This window comes from Ambystoma mexicanum, chromosome 10 (genome assembly GCF_040938575.1).
Source record: "Ambystoma mexicanum isolate Mex_15411 chromosome 10, UKY_AmexF1_1, whole genome shotgun sequence".
Lineage (NCBI taxonomy): Eukaryota > Metazoa > Chordata > Amphibia > Caudata > Ambystomatidae > Ambystoma > Ambystoma mexicanum.
This window is the reverse complement of record NC_090932.1, coordinates 799,896,980-799,920,756: the sequence shown is the minus strand read 5'-3', so window position 1 is coordinate 799,920,756 and position 23,777 is coordinate 799,896,980. Positions and strand designations below refer to the sequence as shown.

At 43.6% G+C, this 23,777-nt stretch overlaps 1 protein-coding gene across 1 annotated transcript in view; it reads left to right on the top strand.

Moving 5' to 3' along the window:
- LOC138491761 (NACHT, LRR and PYD domains-containing protein 1a allele 5-like) overlaps window positions 1-23,777 on the top strand; it is a 421,673-nt gene that overhangs the window by 277,906 nt on the left and 119,990 nt on the right. The window contains exons 9-11 of the mRNA XM_069618461.1: window positions 2,349-2,566; window positions 2,659-2,909; window positions 9,373-9,507. Of these exons, the coding sequence (XP_069474562.1) occupies window positions 2,349-2,566; window positions 2,659-2,909; window positions 9,373-9,507 (604 nt within the window). The remainder of the gene's footprint in view (window positions 1-2,348; window positions 2,567-2,658; window positions 2,910-9,372; window positions 9,508-23,777) is intronic.

Genomic DNA, 23,777 nt, shown 5'->3' with positions numbered 1-23,777 from the left:
GGTGGTATTTATTATAGTAATAAAATTACCTTGACTGCATTACCTGACATCAGGCCATCTGAAACATCAACTGTCAACCCTAGTGCGTGCGATGACACCTCCAAAATTCTAAAAGAGAATGTCATCATGCTCACCAAGATAACCAATGGAAATACAACACATGTTGCTCTGAAGTTTGATGTCAGGTAACAGGACTGTGTCTGGAAGAGCAATTGTCAGATCTGGGAGACACTCATTTTGGGGAAACTGTCAATGGCAGTGTTAGCGGGAACCTCTCACTTATACGGGAAATCGCCGCAATATACTGTACAGTATCTTCCTGCTCACCATTCTCTCTTCCTTGAATGGGTCTGTATGTTTTTGATCAAAAGTGCAGTGTTTTCAGATGACAATTGCCACTGCAGTGCCTGCTTTTCCTTGTATGCTGATGAAGTCCCTTGCATCATCGCCTAACGCTCTGAAGCTGTATAAAAAGCATACAAAATAAATAATAAAGTAAAAAACAGACCATTCCTGTTGTGTAAAAAAATGTATAATATAATTTCGTGCTCCAGTGCTCTGACATTCTTTTTCATATCTTGCAATAATTGTGTAGAACAGTTAACAACTTGCATTACATTATGACTTGTGGCGTAAAGACCTCATAATCCTTACAGGGAGTCAGCTGGCAATTAAATCTAGTGTGATTCCCAGGAACCTGCTAGACACTTATGATTTGCAATTTAACACAATATCAACAACTTGGTTGTGTGTTCCTTGAGCCCTTGCGCCTACTTGTGGTGTTTTGTAAATACCATCCGGTAGAGGAATTAGTAAAAATACTGAAAGATGCCAACTGCCATCTCATTCCTCATTTCAAGAATGGTCGCATTGCTCTCCATTTCTGATTCTGAGCATCATATGACCATGAAGTAGTTGCAGAAAACATTCAGTCAATGGGAATACTCAAATGTCGATAGCTGCTGGAATGCATTGAAAATAGTTAATATTTTAATTGTCATATTGATTATTCAGGCATGATATCCCTAACTATTCTAATTGTCTAGTCAAACAAAATGTTGTTCGCTTGTTGCTTAGCTTTGCAAATGACATTATGGACTGGCAAGCCTTTGGGTGGGACGAATACTTGCTGTGCAAGATTGGCCATATGCCTCTTTGTTTCGGTGTCTTATTGTGAGAGGAATAGGTTATCTGGCCGATGATGTTGGAAAAGATCTGCTACCCTGCCCAATGCAGCCTGTTTTTCCTTTACCATGGCTGGCTACCTCCGAGCGGATTGTAGATTTCTCACCCGTCATGTTTTCTGTAGACTGCAAAGGTGTCAGGAAGCCATCCATAAAGGAGCTTAGTAGGGAGTAAGAGATACCTGATTTTGTCTGTGCGATAAGCTCCTGGATCCTGACTTGGATCGATCTTTTCCTTAATTTTCCATTGCTTTCAGTACTCTTTTTGGAATGCTTAAAGATTTCAGGGAACTTTTACCTGGAATGCATCTCCTGCACACTGATGCCCTTCTTCCTAGACATTCCCACCAGTAGGAGAGCCACCTCGAAAAATTGAGCACATTGTTATGTTATGAAGAATTTATATTGTGCCAGATCACCATCAGTGGTCTCTGAGCGCCTGTCTTGTCCGGGAAGTTGGCATATTGAGTCCCCACCAGAAATGACCAGATCTTAGTTTGTGGAGAAAAGAGGAGTGGGGATAAAAGAAAAGTGAGACCAGAAAGTGGGTAAAGATTTTTCCAGACATTGTGAGGGGATGTAGCTATGAACATGTATGTTTCTTATAATGTGGATGCATGTGGGTCTTCTGGAGGGTTGTATGTCCGCGCTTGAGGAAGGTGGTGCCTCTATATGTTGTATAAACAATTAGTAGAATGATTGGCAGTTTTCTGAGGAGGTTTTATCATGATGTTTATACCCGAAGCACTTGGATGCATGACTGGTCCAAAGTGTGCTCAAGCTGCCCAGGTAAAAGAGAAGACCTTGATACGAATTGGGTTTATCCTTGTACCAGATCCATTCCTGGAGAAATAGGTCTGGACTGCCATGCCTGTTCATAGGAAAGTCCAGCCCAGCGTGATAACACGTGAATGCGATTGAATAACGATCAAGAAAAGGGCAAAGTATTGTAAATGAGTGGCCAACGATATGGCACCAAGAGACCTATGGCACTACAAGTACCCCACATTCATACCTAACTCTGCAGATGCTGTAGTTAAGGAAGCATTTTAAAAAAGGACATGATTGATGTATTTATCAGAAAATCCCATAACTTTATTTTGTATGATTTAGAACATTTCCTAAAATTGCAAATAATGAAAATATAACATGTTTCTATTGTAGGTTGATTTTAAATGATGAAGGCATTTATGAATGCACGGAAACGGGTTTGATCTTTGAAGTCACCAAAAGGGTTCATATCAAGTATAGCGTTTTGTCGTGGAGCAAGTTTGGCAGATATGTTAAAAAGCCATGGACCGTGGGCGGCCCCATCTTCGATGTCAAATGCGATGCCTCTATTCTGAAATCTATCCAGTTCCCCCATTCCATTTGTCTGGCTGGTAAGTAACCAGGGATTTACATTTGCTGTCACAATTTGTCGCTGATTGAAGAATGCTGCTTAGAAATAATGCTACTTCTCATATTTTTGCAGATCAGGAACATGATGTAACTTTTAAAGTGTTACACATTCATGGTTCCGAGTCAGAAATTGAACCTTCAGTGGATCATTCGGCAACGCATGTAAAGTGGCGCGTCAACTCGCTTTCTCCAGTGGGACCCCTCATACAAACGTCCGACTCAGTGCACCACCACGGCGTTGTCATTGTATACAAAGTCATTGATGCCCACCCATCATTATCCTTTCGCGTTTATCTTGCTATTAATAATGAATCTTTTATTAAGGTAAGAGCTTATAAATACTGTGGGGCAATCATTTATGTGTGAACATGCACACAGGATTACAAATTCACCACCAGGCCCCAATAACCCTAATACACAATGCACCAGTTTTCCTGTGAGGCATAGTTTTATGTCTACACAGATAACTAATACCACGTGTTTCCTCAGTTTCTGGCCTTATGCCATGCACTGTTTGTGGCAGTGATCATCTCACTTTGCATTTATTTCTACAGTGTAAATGCTGTGCCACTTTTGCTGACTTTCTTATTCAGGTTATACTTTACAATTGCAGGTTGTAAATTATTTGCTGAGTGTGGCTTCCATTGGTAGCAAACTGCAGTGAGTTCATGCATGGCAGAGGAATATGGAATTCATAATCAACTGCAGTGACATCATGCCAGAGGGATGCTGCATTTTCTTTGCCTCCCTCAGGTCTGTTAAGATGGACGGATGTAGAGAAAGACTGCTCTGCTTTTGACAGCATATTAAGTTGCAGCTCTAACAAACCTTAAGTCTTGCACCTCCCACACTAATTGGGAGATTCCCCAGGAGAGAGCTTTGGCAGCCATGAGTGAGGTGGATAGTATAGATACTGCAGCCCAAGAGAGGTGGGACAGGGTTTGGGGACATTGTGTATCACATTTATTTGTTTGGTGTGAGGGGGCAATCAAAAGGGAGATGGGAGTGGGTGTTACGATGCCAGGATGGGGTTGTGAGGGGATTACTCTATATTTCATGTTGTATATGGATTCCCCATACCTCAACTTGTCTCCTAGGAGGGGGTCAGTGAATGGCATGAAAAAAACACACAAGAGGGCATACGTAACATAAAGACACAGATAGGTAGTTTTCAACTATAGGGTACAGTGCACCTTAGGTTTTCGAGTGACATCATTGACATTGCAAGCTTTGCTTTGGTTGCCTATCAGATGTCTGTAGGAGCCCCTCAGTGGAATATATTCCCATGGTGATAGTTGCTCTATAGTTAAGTTGAAACCTATCATCTGTAGGAAAAGTGAAGATTTTATGGTTAATAGCTTTTGAGCCATATGACGGATCAGAACAGCGTTTGACATTTCTATATTAGGCCCCAGGACCCCATGGACTGGAAATCTGTGTTACGGTTTAAAAGATATAAAGGCTCCAAAAAAGTGTGTTTTTCACTTTTCCATTCATTTTGCCCACAGGGAAAATGTCCAGTTTTTGCTCATGCTCAAAGGTCAAATCGCTGGATGGACTTGCACCAAATAAGAAACAAATTGGCCACAAAGCGCTGGATGAAAATCCTATTGTGTTTTGGTGCAAATCCATCCAGTGTATCCCTGTACCCAAACAGTTAGCCATATCTCCTATGATGCATTGCAGCAGATGTTGAGAACCTTTCAGAAAAGAAAATCTGCAGCTCCCCCAATATTCTTTTGCAAATAACTGTTGACTTGCTGGATGGATTTGGATGAAATTTTCCAAACAAGAGTTTTGTCATGTGCCCCACCCTATGTGGACATTTTGGGAACAACATGTTAAAAAAGGAAAATGGTTAATAAGAAAACCTAAAACCGTTGGGCAGATTTGGACCAAATAAGAAACAACTTGGGCATGAAGCGTTGACTTAATTTCCTTGACTGTTTGCGGTAAATCCATCCAGTAGATTTCCAAAATATTCAACGGAGAACTGGCTGTCTCCTGCCCCTTAAAACCTTTATTATTTTTGTTATTGTTATATAGTTGATAAAATATCAACCTTTAACATATCTCATATTATTAAAAAACTATTTTGACCTGTATAAAGAAAAAAGAATAGATATACATACATTATCTATTACATATACATCAGAAATTAATTACAAAAATATCAAAATTTTAAACGTATACCATGAAAGAGTCATTACGAACATAATTACATTTTCATAAAGCTAATCATACATATACAAATTAATTCATCATAGGATCCAATTTCAGTGCTTTTAGAAAACCAGTAACTGCAATTACTATTGAGGTAGTTCACCCAGCTAAACATATAGGGCCTCATTACACGGTAGGCGGTAGGGGATTACCGGCACCGGTGCTGGTAATCCCCTACCGCCCTACTACGAGGTCCCTCAGCGGGTCCCGTCCTTAACGTGTGGTCAGACCACACGTTAAGGAAGGGACCCGCTGAGGGACTTCAGAGCTAATAACGGTACCGCAAATTGCGGTACCGTTATTAGCTCTTTCCCCATTCCCATTGAGCCCTATGGGGGCTCAATGGGAATGGGGAATGGTAATTGGCATGGGGACTTACCGGGTCCTCCAGGGTCGGAATGACCCGGTAAGTCCCCATACCGCCTACCCGGACCCAGAAGGCGGTAAGGGGTAGCCATGGCGCTAAGAGCGCCATGGTTACTTCCTACCGTGTAATGAGGCCCATAGACCAACGTTTTTATATAAATTGGCCTGGGTACTTTGCAGCAGAGAGCCTGAGAGGTAATCAGAAATGAAAAGTCTGAATTTTTTTTGTTGTTCAATGAAAGGGGTTCTAGCAATAATTACCGCGGTAATCACGCAGGAAGCGCTCAGAACAGAAAAAAATGTGCATGACGAAACGATGAGTGATGGCGGTAATGGGAGAGGGGTTAGGGAGGGAAAAAACTATTCAGTGGAGTGAGGGGACCTGGACAAAAGAAAGAGGACTCATGTTGAGTACCTCTGAGGACATGGAAGACTTTTCAGATCCAAGCATTTTTTCCCGTTATCATGGGAATAGGCAAACCGCCACACTACCGCTAGAATTTCTGTTTTTGGAAATGATTGGTGTGAAAGTATTGCTAGAATAAGGAGTTCAAAAACATCTGCAGCACCTAAATCTATTGGGCTGGAGGCAAGGGGTGTTTGGTAACAAATTAATGGTTTGATATAATCAGTGATGCCAACGATGATGTAATTAATGATGTCACTAGTGATGCCACCAGTGATGTAATCTCTGATGTCATCATTGTGGTGATACGCAGGGCAACAGGGGACAGGTAGTTAATGTGGCTTTGTCTAAACTGTCTGCCGAATTTCAGGGGTTTTATTGTGTTAAACTTCCACCTTAATATCTCTTCAGCTAAGATTTTGTCACTGAATTTGAAAGGATTGTTGCAATGAAACCCTCCGACTTCTACAGAGAGGCACATCGGCCTCTGAAGTAACCACACACGCTTCCAAGAAATTCCCCCAGCAGTTAAACAATGAAGTGAGAGTATGCAGCGCCCTCTGACCCTGTTTTGGACGTCAATTGGGTACTTAGCTCAACTTCCTTGCCATATATTACCCGGACCTGTGTGTTTGCATGGAGGGACTTCAGTATTTGCAGAAGGGGTTTTGGGATTCCCAGATCAGATAGGCTATGCCAATGTAGGCTCCTGTCCACCTAGTCAAAGGCTGAACTAATGTCCATAAAACCTACGTAGACAGGAGACTGCATATTCTTAAAATATCATGAAGGATCCAATTTTGTCATTAATAATGATTTGGTAAGAGATAGTAATCAGGAATATTTGTATTCACTGTAGTTAATATTCTATTAAAAACGAATATGAACCACTACGATCTAACTTGTGTAATTGGAGCTTTGGATCAGGTTCTTTTAACAAAATGGTGTGGAGAGCATGGAGCCTATTCTATGTTTATACCTGGTTGTAACTCCCAGCAGGGATGAAACACCTTGAGCTGCCATATTTCTTTTTTCATTGTCGTTAAGGATGAAAAAAAAGGTTTCACTGAGCAAACTGCTCATGTGCCTAAGCATTTTCTCTGTTTTGGAAGGCATGGAGAATGGAATTAAAGATATTCAGTTGTGGCTTTTAAGGGACCGACGGCAAAAGGTAGGGCGCGGGTGAGAGTGAGCAAATGTGTACACTTTGCAGTAGTTAAATTGCCTTGTTTTTACCATTCCTTCCAACTTATGATGTCCCACGGCTATTGACTATGCAGTGATCTCCATTTATTATGTGAACAATGGGTGTGGCAAAACCCACAAAATTAAAAGAATTAGCTATAAAATTGTAAGGGAAAGTTCAATTAAGAAACGTTTTGTAATCAGGCCAGTAGAGTGCCAAGATGATCTAATTACTGTAATGTTTCTTCAAGTGCCATTGAATGTAAACATTGTTTAATTTCCTTAAAAATAAAGAACTGTAAGTATGAACTGGGGGGGGGGGGGGCGTACTACTTACAAGTGTAGGTTCTGTGATGAGTCTGGTGATGTCATCACTCGTTTCCTGGAGAAAGTCTCTCCCTGTGGCCAGGGAAAAAAAGGCAGAGGCCACCTGATCTTGACCCTGGGGGCTGCTGCCTGAGGGAGGGCCATATGGGGAGACAGCCCCTGTGGGAGGGACGGAGACTCACTGGCAGGAACATGGTATCCCCCTTTCCACTCTGGGAATGACACCAACCCTTTGACTTTCCAAACCTGTATTACATTTTGTAGCATAGATCTAGTTCATCTGCCTTGCACTGAAGATAGGGCTCTTTCTTTTACTTATTACAAAACATCTGAGACGCGGAAGAGCACCAGAGTAATGCAGACGGGACATTTAAAAGTCATTCACTACAAGGAAGCAGGAGATCCACTTTACCCGACGCGGGTCGAGAATCAAGGAAGAAGCCAGCTGCAGAAGTGGACAGCAGAACTCCTACTGGTGTTGTCAAGAGAAGCTCTGAGGTCAAAGGTATGCTGCACAGAGGCCTGCAGCAGTAGATATTGTGGAGAGGAGGTCAAGGTAGAGCGAGTACTGGGGAGCAGACGCAATGCCAGCAGATGGAGGAGGTGCCCCGCTGGAAAAGGCTAAGCCTGCTGAGATCTACAAAGCAGTCTCAAGACACTGGTGAGCCCAGAGAGGAGAACTGGGACACCAGGACGCTTCACAGCCTATACCGTGCACAGAGAAAAGACAGAGACAGTCACAGGGCGAACTGAGCAAGTGAGCTTGGACACCAAGTGTGTTACGGAGTGATACAGATGAAAGGGAGTCGATCCATTGACTGAATGAGCCAAACTGTTACGTGTGGGGGAAGCCCTGGCAGGACAGTGTACTAGGCAACCAATTGCGAGTCTGGAACCGCAACCAAATACAAAGTGAACATTGTGAAAGCCCTGGCAGAAGAGTATACCAGGCAACCTGTTGCAAGTCTGTGAATCGCACCCAATTATAAAGTGAACATTGTGAAAGCCCTGGCAGGAGAGTATACCAAGCAATGTGATTGTGGGTCTGGGACCTGCACCCAATTGTGAATAAAGTATAAGAAGCAAGAAAGATAACCTCTTGAATTGCTGAAATCCAGGGGAAGGGAGCCATACCCGCTGCACTGGAAAATTGCATATTCTCAGAAAGAGAACTGTGACTATGAAGTTGTGGTAATCAAGGAGAGAAAGGAACTCCCTTGAGTTTGTGAGGTCCAGGGAAAGAAAACCATACCCCCTGAAGTGGCAAGTTGAAAATAGTGGGGAAAGCAAACCAAAGAAAATAAGTAAGATCTGGCAGGAGAAACCCCAGGCAAATTGTGAGTCTGCGACCCGCACCCACATATATAATAGAAAGTAAATACATTCTTGAATGTGTGAAAACCAGTGTAAAGGGGAAACATAACCCCTGAGCTGGAAAAGAGCATTCTGTGAAAAAGAAACCAAGGGAAGAATCATACCCCTTTAACTATTGTGTTTGTGTACTAGAAAGTATCTGAAGAGCGCAGGGGGAGAGAAATAGCTACCGGAAATTGTGAGTGTGAACTTAAAGGAAGCTGAGGAACTTGGGGGAAGGCAACCCTCCCCTCCTGAGAATTGTGGAACCTTGTGGAACTTTGATTATTTTTTTTTTTTGCACCTTTTGGAACTTTGTGCTGGAACATTGGAAAAAGCTACAGATGGCTAGCTGAAAGACTGTTTCCCTTTGCACCTTATTTTGATTTTAGCAGTTAAAGGTCAGGTTAGATTCTGCACACAGGATGGAGAACACTTTCTTTTTGGACATTCTAACACTGACATCCTTTAGTTTCATTGAGGCAGGGATGCCTCTTGTAGTGATAGGGCGAGATAGGTTTGAGATAAGTCTTTCTCCAACCCTTCTTTTCTTTTAATAAAAGTCTATAACAACCACCAGAATAACTCCTGTGTCTTAGTCTTACTATTCATTACAGTACCTTGTCCTCGTTAATGCATGGCTGTTTTGGTCCCCTGACAATGGTAGCCTAATGCAGCAAAGATATAAAATATAGAAGAGTGACAAGCCGCATAAGGAGTCTTTCCCTTCACAGTCAATGCCAACTCAACTTTGCCAAAAGTGTGTGGTTCTAAAGGGTTGTGTAGGGCAAGTTTGTCCTTTTCCGATATACTTCCACTGGGTGTGATGTTGACTGGAAGACTCGAACCATCCACATCATGAGTTTGCTGCAAAAATTGGAAAGTGATTAAATACACGTACAACTAATTTAATATTCTTTATTTCAGGATATTGCAAAAGAAGTCAAAGCATCAAACAAGAAATTCAAGAAAATCGACAAACCCCCTGTTTGCCTGAAATTATTGCAGTATGGTATGAAATACAAACTAATCAGTGACCCAGAAGCTGAAATAAATCCCGAGGTATGTGCTACGTTCACTAGAAACGCTTGTTTTCTTTGGGGCAACTGTTGATTAGGTTCTGGTTAATCGCTTGCGATTAAATAGTTCCTGATTTGCCTAGATTCTCAAAGGCAGGATCAGTCTCAATACTTAAGCAGTGACAGCACAATCATGAATGCAAGAAAACGCATATTTTATTCATCTCATTCTTTACCATACACAAGGCCTCATTTGGGTACGGTGATAACCGTGCCGGTGCTACCGGCAGGTTGCCGCTGGACCCATAATGATTTACCGCCACCTGACTTCCCGGTAACACCGCAGGACTACAACCCCAGCAGTCCAGGTAGTCAGGCGCCGGCAAATTATTTTTAACGGTGCCGGTGCTTCCGTGCCAGCTTGCCTACCACGGCCGCTGTGGCCGGCAGGGTCAGACCTGTTGGGCTCAGCGGCTCCGGCAGGCAAACCTGTAGTATGTAGGTCCGGAAACAACGGTGCCGGTAAGCTTACCGTCACCGTTGTTTCTGAACCGGCACACTTATAATGAGGCCCATGATCATTCAATCATTTAATTTGTATGAAAAGGTGAGCTCCACATGATGTGGCAGAGATGTGCAACGTCTGATGTTGTCTTTGTTGTAATGTGTGGCCAGTGCTTTCTTAGTGAGTGCTTACTAACACCACTTGTAGTGGAGGCACACGCCGAATTTTATTTTTCTCTAAATGCTCCGAGCAAAATCAATGGCTTGACAATTTGTGACAGATGCACATTGTATGTTACTCAAAGTGATAGTTTTTCATTTTAAAGCCAAGTATAAAATTGTGCATTTTTGCGAATCAAGAATAATACAAAATTGTGTCTATCAACAGAACGAGTGACAACTGCACACTTTTCTCACCTAGCATATGGAGTAAAAAACATGCACACTGCAGCCACCAAGAGACTTTGCACTTGCTGCATAAAACTGGGTGCTTGATCCTAATCAAACTTTGGTTCCATAGACATTTAAAGGTACATTAGGCACACCCAACACAATTAAAGACTCCATGAACAAATATATACTATCACAAATAAAAAATGTCATTTTTTACATAAAAGGTCATATGTACATACTGCCTCCTATAAAATCTCACATAAATCCAATGCCTGTAGTGCTCAAATGAAAATGTAGTACAGGAACAGGACCAGTTGTAGAAATACCACACTTTATCCACCAAGTATTCTGTGTAGCATATGGAGCAGCCAACTCTGGCTCAAGACCTCGGAGCAGGTGTCGCCTTTGCACCTCTGCCTCTAGAGAGGTAACTGTCCACCCAAAGGGTGTCTTTGGATCAGATTCTCGTCATAAATACCACATTGCAGCCCTAATGGACCTTGCTTTAGACTCAGCAAGCAGGGGTATCAGAAGTGTGCGCAACAGTCTATTATGAGGGTAAATAAAACATTAAAACACAAAATCCCTTATTATGAGTTTGGTCTGGCTTTTCCTTGGTATTACCACATCTAGTTATTGGTGAATAAAGCTACAGCTGTTCAATGCAAACTAACAGCAGAGAATGGTCATTATTGTCTCTGCATCTTGTTATAAAGGGGTCAAAAAGATGGACATCTGAGATGCCACATTTTTCTCCACCATTTGGGTTCCCAAGTGGTGCCCCTTAATGTGAAGGGATGCACCAGAGATGGTGCAAATGTGCGGTACATGTTTAGTTTCTGCACTTTGTATAGGTGAATTGATTTTCAAATAGAAAACGCATATGTTATCAACTAGATGCAGTATACATTATATCTAAATGGTTTCTATTGGATCCAGTTTCTGACGTATGAGCTCTTGTGCATCTTCTGAATTTCTGAAGATTGATTTAGTGCTGTTTATGTTCATCCTGTGCACTGCACTAACATCCCTCTCCCTGCCTGTACATCTGCAAGCAGCAACCTGTGAGCTCCACTTTTTCCCTCATTCCTTGGCCCTCTTTGCCTTGCCACTCGCTTCCCCTCTTGTTTTCGTTCCTCACCAGACCTCTTGCCTTAAATCCTGACCACTTTTTCCCCTAACCTCCTCATTCCTTCTGTGCCCCTCTTACACTTGCTCCCTGCAGACCCTATTTTGCAATACCTATATCGAAGCAAAAACGTAAAGCTTTGGCAATGCTTGTTTAACACATTGTGATGATGTCCGCACTATGCCACCATGATAGTTCTTGTCTTTCCATCATTCTCATGGACACGCTGAAATAAATCGGGGCTCACAACTCAGGCCGGGCAATAAAGAGGCTGACTGGAATAAAATGTGGACTCTGAACTTTTCCCATTTTTCTGTCAGTCCAGTCCCATTTCCACTTCTCTTAAAGCAAAGGCTCATTCAATAATTTCTCACAGGTGTCCCCACATTTTCCCTACAACTCTTATATGTGCACATGAGGTTTGGAAAAGTGCTTGGTCCAAATTGCCTTGGAAATGGTGGTATCCATGTAGGTGGTCGGATCAAGTAATTCCCTCTAATACCCCAGAATCAGCTAACGTCATGATAGTCAATGGCAACGTTTAATTTTAAGCATAAGTTTGTCTGTATTTTCTTTTGCCTCTATAAAGATCGCACCCTGACACTCCAGCTTGTCTTTCTTAAGGGAATGCCAATTTTCAGACAGTCCAAACACTGTTAAGGCACGCTTCAAATCCCTCCATTCCTGATCTAACTAGCCACCCCCCAACTAGATCTTACTTTCTTACTCTGTGGACAATACACCCCAAGCAAAAACAAGCATCTCCTCATCGGTGCCCACCATATTAGCAACTGGGATCTGAAACTCCAAATGTTCTTTACAGCATTCACCACCTAATCCTTCTTTCACATTTAGACACTCCTATCTTTGTTAGAATGCCTGTCGGTCATCTTACCTTGAATTGGATCTTCGGGACGGTAGACTTGCATAACTAACAAGTTATGGAGGTTTCCTAATCTAAGTGCAGCTTCCATATCAGAGACTGCCTGCTCTATGAATATGAGGCTGTGATCAGTTATTGTTGCTCTGAATCATTCCGCATCCATGTGATTGACCAGTGTATTCAAATGTATGGTTAACTGCACTTAATATGTAATATGTGTACTCAACACTAGCCATTGGCTAGTGATTTTTGTCTCTTGTCGAGTAAAAAATGGTGTTGTGTGTGTATGTATAGAAATGAGGTGACAAATGAATTTGTTTTATGGCTGCAACTTGAATTTTTGCACCCTGCTGCAGCAACAGGAAATATAATGATATACCTGCATTTGCATATTTTTCATGCAAGCCTGTTGCAGGGAAAGCTGCCAGGCTAAATCCTCCTTGCTGTATTTTCGCACTACTAGAAAGTGACGTATTGAGGGGCAGGGTCAAGCAATTAAAAGCAGGACAATCAGGACACTAAGGACTGTGGGACTCTGAATGCTATGCAGAGGAAGGACTGCAATGCAGAATGCACTCTTACTTATGTATCTCGTCAAAAGCTTCCACAGCTGCTCCTCACCAGCAGTGAGGCTCCCTCACCAATCCGAAAATCAAAGAAGAGCTGGGTCACATGTTGTTCTTTCAGATGTCAATAAAAGAACAGCTAATGGGCTAATGGAAACATCTGTTATCATTGCATTGCTGTCGCAGTGCTTTAGCTCTGCTCAAAACATTCATTCTTGTGCCGTAGCCACAAGCCTGATTGCTTACAGTGGTTTCCTCTGAGATTGTATCCATAATGCAAAGGCAACCCCTGTACTCGCCTGTTCACCGTGTTACCTGCCCACTCCCAGGCTGGGATTGGGTTACTCTCAAGGCACTTGTTAGATAATATCAGGCTAGAAAGCAGTCAGAATAAAAAGCCATGTAGTTAAAGATGATGATGTATCAATGTGCCAATATACAATCATTTAAAGGGAATAAAGAACTCAGAGGTAATGCCCACTAAGGAGTACACCGGCTTTTAATCCATCCCTCCTTCTGCTGCTCTATTTTAAAAAAATACACTTTTGCCTCAAATTCTTCTCACTCCAGCACATGCACAAATGATCACCCTGAAACTGCAGCTCTTAAACCTCTTCTAGGAGTAGTCACAGTGGTAGCCACAGCACACAAAGTCAGTTACACTTTGACTTGCACTTCCTTCCACCCAGGACTCCCCTGTCCAACCATAATAGGGCACTCAAATCACCAGGACAGCAAAGTGAGGGACAGGACCAAGCACCAAAACAGCAGGTCTCCGGAGGGGTGGGAGTAGGATGTCCAGCACTCTGCACATGAAGACTGTAGAGCTCACTCACTCTCTGTCATGGGCCTATGTTCATGCTCCCGCTTCTGCTCACAGTGTCATAAAGCTAAGCTCATTCTCTGTTTTGCTAATAACTGCGGGCTAATTATCAAAGATGCATAACTCGTTCTGATCTACGCCAATTAGCAATAAGTGGACGAAAAATAGGTTTAGAATGTTTGACTTTCCCTTTGAATTATTATGTTATATGTTATGATTGTGTGCTGGAATATCCCAGTTGTATACTTAAGGTGTGGGGTATCGTCTTAAACCTAGAAAAACAGACAATCCTTTAGATTTCCTGCTCCCACCTACCACTCTTGTCTAGTGTGGTGTTATGAGTATTGCACAATTCCGCTGTAGTTGATTTATACTAACATCTTTCTCTGACCATGGAGTGGCGCTCATTGAAGTCATGCCCTTTCTATCACTGTGTGTTCAGCAACTTAGCACGTCTTGCTCATTCCTCCCCTTCATTCTCTGCCTACATTAAGAGACTTGCACCCCCTGTGCACTCAGCATGGACATACATCTGACACGTTATCATGCAAGCAAGGCAAACTCCTATGTCAGAAGGAAGTAGACAATAATGCAGAGTTCCTCAGTATTCTTTTGAATAAAGGAACGCCCACAAAGAGGTTATGAAAATATACTTCTACATATTTTTCATTTTTACAATTGTCCATGGTTTTTGGATAGGGTTTCGGATTGATCTTCGTTTTTGCCAGGCTACCCCCTTAACTATTTACTGGTGTTTGAGACAAACTGAGACAAATTGGGGAACACGTTTGGACGTAGCACATATCCAATCCTTTACTCGCCCTTTTACTTCTAGCCAGACCTGTAGACTTAAGTATACATCTTGTGAATGGGTGGGAGGGATAACTCTGGTGGATTCCTATAGTCTACCAATAACTTTAACAATGGCTTTAGATTACTTTTTATCTTTTATATTTTATCAGCATGAAATTTTGATAGGTTTTACATTACCTTTTTGATAGGCCTGGAGTTACTGGAGTGGCATCACATGACTACTTACATGCCTTTCCAAACAGAACACATTTGAGTATCTGTTTTTAGTTTTATAGAGTCTGTGAATATGTGCTTTTATGATTGGCTGTAGGCGGTAACATTCTAGAAGTGAGTATGGTTCTAGGAATGTTCACAAACATGCGTTTGCTTATATTGGGAATTGCTTATAGTTTCACTATACTATTTATAATGCTGATATATCATATTTACATAAGAATAAATATACATGAATGTTACATAGAAGTGTGAGAGCATTTTTGTGTTCCTATTCTATGATTATTAGAGGCACCCTCTCTAAGTAAATGCTTCTGTTTATAGTAAAAAGCTGAAGGAATTTGTAATTACTTTAGTTTTGGTCATTTACAGAAGGATAATAAGAGTAGGTTCTCTGAGCTTCTGGGTGGAGGAGCAGAACAATATTGCTGAGAACTTATAAACCTGTCAAGTGTTAAAGAGTAGAGGGTTTGCTTGCCCATTAAATGCAGACCATTTTTCAGAAGCCCTGTGTCATGTGTAGCACGGTGCTCTGCTGCAAAGCTTGCCACGGTCCCACATACTGACTGATTCTGGGGTGGAGGTTAGGCTCCCTTTTTCCCTTTTCCTTTCTCTTCTCCTCCTCCCCTTACTTTCCTCTATGCACTTACTCTATCAGAATTGTCCCTGGACCTAGTAGGATAGCAACCTCGTCAGTCTCACCCCCCCCCCCCAGCACTATCGGAAATGACGTCAAGCCTAGTACAATAGTCTCTTGTTTTGTTCCTCCCCTCTGTTTCTGTACCCCTCTCCCTCGCCTTCTGTTTTTCTCCAGCTCTACCAGAAATGTCGTTGGGACTAGTACGGTAGTTGCATGTCTGTTTCCATTTCCTTCCCACTCCCCCCCTTCCTTATTTATGTCTTAGCTCTTGCACTATCTGAAATGTCATCAGACCGAGTACGATTGTTAATTTCACATCCTTGCTGTTCATGGCCCGTAAGCATGTCATTGTATTTTCCCTTGGACCCTCCCTTGCCTTGAAGCGCTTTGAAACACATTGTGTATAGGCGCTATATAAATAAACTATCATATCATATCTAGAAAAGGTATTATGTATTATGAAGAAAATCACAATGTCTCATGATAGAAACCCACTGCAACATTAAAATTCCTATGAACGATCAAATCATTGCACTGTGAAGAGGTACTGAGTATCCATCTTGTGAATCTTGGTATTCAGTATTATTCCCCGTCATGCTCCATACTCTGTCATTTATCTTTGATGTTTATGTTGTTTTTAGTTAATTCATTTTTTTCTTTACTATGACATGCTTTTCCTCTCTGATCTCAATTTGCGTCTATAATCTTATCATTCCTCCCATCCTTTTCTCTTTACTATCAACTCTTCTCATCTGTCACGGCTGTCTAATCCCACTTCCCATATTTCTGGGTCATCTTCTGATTTAATCTTTTCTGCCTATACTACTGATTCTCCTGTTTCTGCATTTCCTTCTCTCTTGTCATGATCATATTTTTAGTTCTTTTTCCTATTGCATTCCTGGGTGGTGCCTTCATTTGCTGCAACATTTCTTTTCTCTGTTGTTTTCTTTGCTTCTTTGACACATTGTCAGCCCAACAGATAAGGGGTTTATCTGCCACTTTTATGCACTCAAAATAGGCAAATACTCCCAAAAATAAAAACGGGGAGTAAAAATACTACCAATAAAAAATGTGGAAACAGGCATTTGTAGAACTTTGTCCCACAAAGCTCCACGAATATGTTTGGACCAGTTGTGCACGTAGTACCACAGGAAGAAACTGCTATTATTAGTGCCTGATCAGAAGAAGTAAACAAGTATCTTTTAATGTGCATGAATAACTAGGTGCAAAGACATGGGCCTCATTACAAGGTTGCCTGTCCGGTAACAACGGTGCCAGTAAGCTACCGGCACCATTGTTACCAGACCGGCAAACTACGAGTTCTGCGAGCGGGTGCCTTTCAGCCCACCAGGTCTGACCTGGCGGGCGGAACGGCACCCGCTCGCAGACCTTGACGGACGCACCAGCACCATTCATGAATGGTGCCGGTGCATCCGTCCTCCCCATTCCCATTGAGTCTAATGAGACTCGAATGGGAATGGGGAGTCATTTTTTCCAGCACCTGGCAATGGGGAATTATCGGGACCGGCGGGGCTGTAATGCCCCGGTAATTCCCCATTGCTGGGTGCCGGAAAAATACGACCCTGGCAGCAGCTGTGCCGTTTTTACCGGCACGGCTACCGCCAGCGTCGTAGTAGGGCCCATCATTATTACAAACACATTTCTGCTTTCCAGTTAAAACAGATTTTTACCCGCATATAAAGTAATTGCATTGGAAACTGGACTTACATTTTTACTCCGTAAACAACCATTTTACTCTCAACTTTAAAAAATAGGGAGTAAAATACTCACATCTCCAAATCTTTCCTCTTTTCATTACTGTCTCTTGATACCTTTTCTTCTCTTTCTCCTGATTCTTCTTCTCTTATTATTTCTTCCACATTGTCTTCAACCTTGGACATTCTTTATTGTCCCCCGCCCTTTGTTCCTTCTCAAAAGCCTCTCCAACCCTGGGTGTTCATGGCAAAAATGGTACCCGTCATCTGATCTTGATGCTTTGTTCTCTTTTCATGCTTTGTATTACCATGAGCTTTTTAATGCTAAGCACTTTACTATTTATCTCTTATCTCTCCCTTTCTTCATCCCGCTATATATTTTCTTTCATAATACTCTTTTTTTTCTCACCTTCCTGATCCAATTTTTCCTCATATTTACTTCCAAGATTCTTAGATCTTAATTTTTTCTGAGTCCTCCCTTTTGTATTTCATATGTCACTGTTCTGTTTAACTCTTCATTATCCACTGGTGTCTTTCCTTCTTCCAAAGATGCTACTATGTTACCTGTTCATGAACAGTCTTCCTGTCTTGCTTCCAATTATCTGTCATGCGCCGCTTCAGCACCTGGCGTCTTTGGCCCCGCTGCCGCTTAGGGACTTCCTGTTTCCCGTCACGCTGACGCGACGGTTCTCTCTATGCGGTCTAGTCTTCTCCGCCGTAGCGCTATTTAACCACTCCTCTCCCAGATCACTGCGCGTTGCAACCTTCCACGGTCAGCTGCTTTTCCTCGCTGCCGCGGTCTTGCTACACGCAGTTTACCATTTGCTCCTTGAGCATTTCTCTTACTCTTTCCATCCTTATTTACCAGTCCTACTCCGGTCCCAGCTTTTCGTCTCCTCTCTACCTTCATTCCTCTGTTTCCAGCCCTCTGCCTTCACTTGTTTACTTTATTCTATGGGCGTATTTGCCGTGTTATATTTCTCCTGGTTCCTGTTGCTGCCTTCTCCCATTATCTAACCGCATACACGTCCAGCGGCCATCAGCATACCTTCCGGTCCAAGGGGTTTTTGCCTATTCTGGCTTTTTTCCCCCTTCCTGTCTCTCCCGGGAGGGGGATACGGTCAGGGCGCATTTACACGCTCTCACTGTGGCTTCCTCTTGTGGGAGACACTCTCAACCAAGAAAAAAGGAAAAGGATTATACGGCTCATCGAGCACTCAGTCCAGCTGAAGAGGATTTCGACTCCACAGGTGAGGAGGTTGAAGAGAGAAAGAAGGGTATTATAACAGTGGTAGAAACGGAGGCTGACAGTTTGCAACGCCTACAAACACCAATCATGGCTACTCCTGAGCAAGTGCAGGAACTGATTGCTGCGGTACAAAGCCTTTCTCTAGAAATGCAGAATATGAAAACTGAAAACAATCTGTTAAGACAAATGGTGGCAGTGAGGGAGCCCCCCAACACAGACCTGCCCCCTATGCCTTTATCTTCAGGGAAGTATGATGGTTCCCCCAAGACCCTAAAAGAATTCCTTGACGCTTGCAGGGTGTATTTTTCCTTCAGAACCCGCACCTACGCCTCGGATCATGCCAAGGTTGGATTCCTGGTGTCTAATATGACAGGGAACGCTCTGGCTTGGGCCACCCCCCTAGTCACCGGAAATGACCCTGTCCTTCAGAATTTCGATGCATTTACTGCTTTTGTTAAACAAACCTTTGAGAGACCCGAAATCTCAATGGCAGCTGGTGAAGACTTGATGGACATTCGTCAAGGACAGTTTGATGTACTGTCTTATATCTCCTCTTTTAAGAGATTGGCCATGGAGACGGGTTGGTCGGAGCAGTCTCAATTTATTTTGTTCCGCAGAGGCCTTCGAGAAGAATTAAAAGACGAAATGGCTCACTTTCCTCGGCCTACTTCCCTGCAGGACCTTATGACGGCCGCCCTTCAGATTGAGTTCAGGATGCAAGAAAGGCGTCAAGAAAGAAGAAAAGCACGTACCTCCTTTTCAAGGACCTCCTCACCTCCTTCGGCAGCGCCCAAACCTCACGATGAGCCCATGCAAATCGGCACTACTCGCCGTTCTTTAACACCTGAAGAAAGAAGGAGGAGAAGGGAACAGGGCCTATGTGCCTACTGTGCCTCTGATCGCCACACGGTGCAAAATTGTACTGAACTAACCAAGAAACCGGCGGAAAACGCAAACCCTCGAACCTAGTGGGGACGGGTTATCGAGGGCAGTCTTCCAGTCCCTACGTTACTATGTCTATTGATTCCTCGAACCCTTCTGAAGATTCCCGCCTGATGGTTATAACGGTCCAGGTTACTATCAATGGCAGCCCAGTAGAGACACTGGCTCTCTTGGATTGCGGTGCCGCAGGAAACTTCGCTGACACCCTTTGGGTAGACAAAGTGGGTGCGTCACGGATAGACCGGGGCCACGGTCAGAAAGTAGAAGGAGTAGACGGCACACCTTTAAGTTCAGGACTCATTGTTCAAACAACCGAACCACTTCCTCTGACCATATTTCAACATTCAGAAGTCATTACCTTTGACATCATTCGAGCAGCCCATTTTCCTCTTATCTTGGGGATTACCTGGTTGCGACAACATAATCCCCATGTCGACTGGAAGTCTAATACTTTGCAGTTTAATTCCAGTTATTGTCAGACACACTGCTTTAAAGAAGCACATTACCAGGAGGTAAAGATATCTCCCACTGTTCTCCCCACGAGTATAGGGGTGCTTTCCATTGACTCGGTATTGGAAGAATACCCTATGGTGTTTGCTGAATCCGCTCCAATGGCGTTACCACCTCACAGACCGGAGGACTGCTCTATCGAGCTAATACCCAATGCCCTGGTTCCATTTGGACGAATGTTTGCTTTATCCAAGACTGAAAAGGACGCTTTACGAAAATATCTGGATGACAACTTGTGCAACGGTCTCATCAGACCCTCTAAATCCCCGGCGGGTGCTCCCTTGTTTTTTATTCCAAAGAGGGATTCTAAGGACCTTAGACCATGCATCGATTACAGGGGACTCAATAAAGTCACTCGTAAGGATAGATATCCCATGCCCCTCATTCCTGACATTTTGGAATCTGTACAGGGTGCAACAGTCTTCTCTAAATTGGATCTGCGCAATGCATATCATTTACTCAGAGTGAGTCCAGGAGATGAATGGAAGACGGCTTTCAGGACACCTTTCGGCCTATACGAATACTACGTTATGCCTTTCGGACTGGTCAATGCTCCCGCTATATTCCAAAGGTTCATAGACCGAATATTCTCTGATTTATTGTTTATTTCAGTTGTGGTTTACCTTGACGACATACTTGTTTTTTCACAGTCTATGTCAGAACATCTAAGACATCTCACTGAGGTCCTGGAGCGCCTTAAAAAACATCATTTATTGGCCAAACGTGAAAAGTGTGTTTTTGGGGTATCCTCGGTCCCGTACTTAGGGTTCATCCTCTCACCACAAGGAGTACAAATGGATCAAAAGAAGATTGAGGCCATTCTCCATTGGCAGGCTCCTTCCTCAGTCAAAGAGGTTCAGAGATTCCTGGGACTGGCTAATTTTTATAGGCGTTTCGTGCCAGGTTTTTCCAACACTGTCCTACCTATTACCAATTTGTTAAAAAAGACATCTGTGCCTTTCATTTGGAGCCCTCAGGCTGAAGAAAGCTTTTAACTCTTGAAGAAGAGCTTCTGCAGCGCTCCCATCCTATGCCAGCCAGACCAAAGTAAACCTTTTATTGTGGAGACAGATGCCTCTGCCGCAGCTATAGGAGCAGTTCTACTACAAGAGCATGACAACGCTGAACACCCCATAGCATATCTATCAAAAACTCTCACTCCGAGTGAACGGAATTATTCAGTAATCGAACGTGAACTACTGGCCATGAAAAAAGCCTGTGAAGTCTGGAGACACCTCTTACAGGGGTGCAACCACCCTTTTGTAATACGGACAGACCATAAGAACCTACAAGTTTTACAGTCAATGGATTGCATAAATTCCAGACAAGCCCGGTGGGCGCATTTTTTCTCACAATATGACTTTACCATCACATATATTCCTGGAAGCCAAAACACTTTGGCAGATGCTCTGTCCAGAAAGGCTTTCTCCTCCCATGTTGCCTCATCCTGCCCGGAAAAGTTGTTTCCCAGGAATCGCATAGTTGCCACTATCTCTTCCCTGTTTCAATGGATAAAAGAAGCTGTCTCCTTACGTCCAGAACCTCGCGGCATGATCCAAAAAGATGGTTTGTTCCTGAAGAAACAGAGGATCTGGATACCATCCAAACCTCTTCAAAAAGACATATTGTCCTGGTGCCATGATCACAAGACAGCAGGCCATAGGGGACAAGCCAGCACCTTGGACTTGATTAGTAGAGCTTTTTATTGGCCTAATATGTCTAAAGATGTCAAACATTATGTCAAGTCCTGCAGAGTCTGCTGTCAGAGTAAAAACAACACAAAGAAACCCATAGGTCTGCTGCAACAAGATGCCATCCCGGAACGTCCGTGGAGTCATATATCGACGGATTTCATTGTGGACTTACCTTTGTCCCACGGATGTTCATGCTTAATGGTGTCCATCGACTCTCTCACCAAGATGGCTCATTTTTCTCCACTCCCTGGTATACCAACTGCCGATGGTATGGCATTAGTATTCATTAAAGATGTGTTTCGACTCCATGGTCTCCCCGACAAGATTGTATCAGACCGAGGAAGCCAATTCGTCTCCAGATTCTGGAAATCCTTATGCGCCGCTCTTAATATTCAGCGCGCTTTGTCATCAGGATATCATCCCCATACAAATGGGCAGACAGAGCGGTTAAACGCCACGTTGGAACAATATTTGCGCAGCTACACCAATATGGAACAAGACAACTGGGTGGATATGCTGCCGACGGCGGAGTTCGCATATAATAATGCCAGCCATTCCGCAAGCAAGATGTCTCCATTCTATTGCTCATATGGCTTTCATCCCCGAGCCATCATTCCCCATTTTTTCTGCAAACCTGCTCTTCCGGCGGTCGAGGAGGCACTAATCCGAATAAGGGACATCCAAGACAAAGCCAAGTTGAACCTCAGAGACAGCCTCCAGGCTTACAAGAGGCAAGCTGACCGGCACCGGCAGGTTGTACCTGATTGGGATGTGGGCACCAAGGTATGGTTATCCACTAAATACCTTCCTAGATGGTCTCGCCCATCTAAACTGTCCCCCAGGTTTATCGGTCCCTATCCCATTTCTGCCAAGATCAATCCAGTGGCCTTCCGCCTAAAGCTGCCACATTCTCTTAGGCGGATACACCCAGTGTTTCACGCATCTCTTTTGAAGAGTGCAGAACAGTCATTAAGGGCTCGTCCTTTCCCCACTCTTTCTCACTCACTTGATGTTCCTGAGTATGAAGTGTCCGGGTTGCTGGACTCCAGATACCGCAAAGGGCGCCTGGAATATCTGGTGCATTGGAAGGGTTTTTCACATACGGAGGACTCTTGGGAACCAATTGCACACATCCACGCTCCTATCCTTCTCCGGAAGTTTCACCGTTTGCATCCCGGCAAACCGGGTGGCCTGGGTCTTGGAGGGGGGCATACTGTCATGCGCCGCTTCAGCACCTGGCGTCTTTGGCCCCGCTGCCGCTTAGGGACTTCCTGTTTCCCGTCACGCTGACGCGACGGTTCTCTCTATGCGGTCTAGTCTTCTCCGCCGTAGCGCTATTTAACCACTCCTCTCCCAGATCACTGCGCGTTGCAACCTTCCACGGTCAGCTGCTTTTCCTCGCTGCCGCGGTCTTGCTACACGCAGTTTACCATTTGCTCCTTGAGCATTTCTCTTACTCTTTCCATCCTTATTTACCGGTCCTACTCCGGTCCCAGCTTTTCGTCTCCTCTCTACCTTCATTCCTCTGTTTCCAGCCCTCTGCCTTCACTTGTTTACTTTATTCTATGGGCGTATTTGCCGTGTTATATTTCTCCTGGTTCCTGTTGCTGCCTTCTCCCATTATCTAACCGCATACACGTCCAGCGGCCATCAGCATACCTTCCGGTCCAAGGGGTTTTTGCCTATTCTGGCTTTTTTCCCCCTTCCTGTCTCTCCCGGGAGGGGGATACGGTCAGGGCGCATTTACACGCTCTCACTGTGGCTTCCTCTTGTGGGAGACACTCTCAACCAAGAAAAAAGGAAAAGGATTATACGGCACATCGAGCACTCAGTCCAGCTGAAGAGGATTTCGACTCCACAGGTGAGGAGGTTGAAGAGAGAAAGAAGGGTATTATAACAGTGGTAGAAACGGAGGCTGACAGTTTGCAACGCCTACAAACACCAATCATGGCTACTCCTGAGCAAGTGCAGGAACTGATTGCTGCGGTACAAAGCCTTTCTCTAGAAATGCAGAATATGAAAACTGAAAACAATCTGTTAAGACAAATGGTGGCAGTGAGGGAGCCCCCCAACACAGACCTGCCCCCTATGCCTTTATCTTCAGGGAAGTATGATGGTTCCCCCAAGACCCTAAAAGAATTCCTTGACGCTTGCAGGGTGTATTTTTCCTTCAGAACCCGCACCTACGCCTCGGATCATGCCAAGGTTGGATTCCTGGTGTCTAATATGACAGGGAACG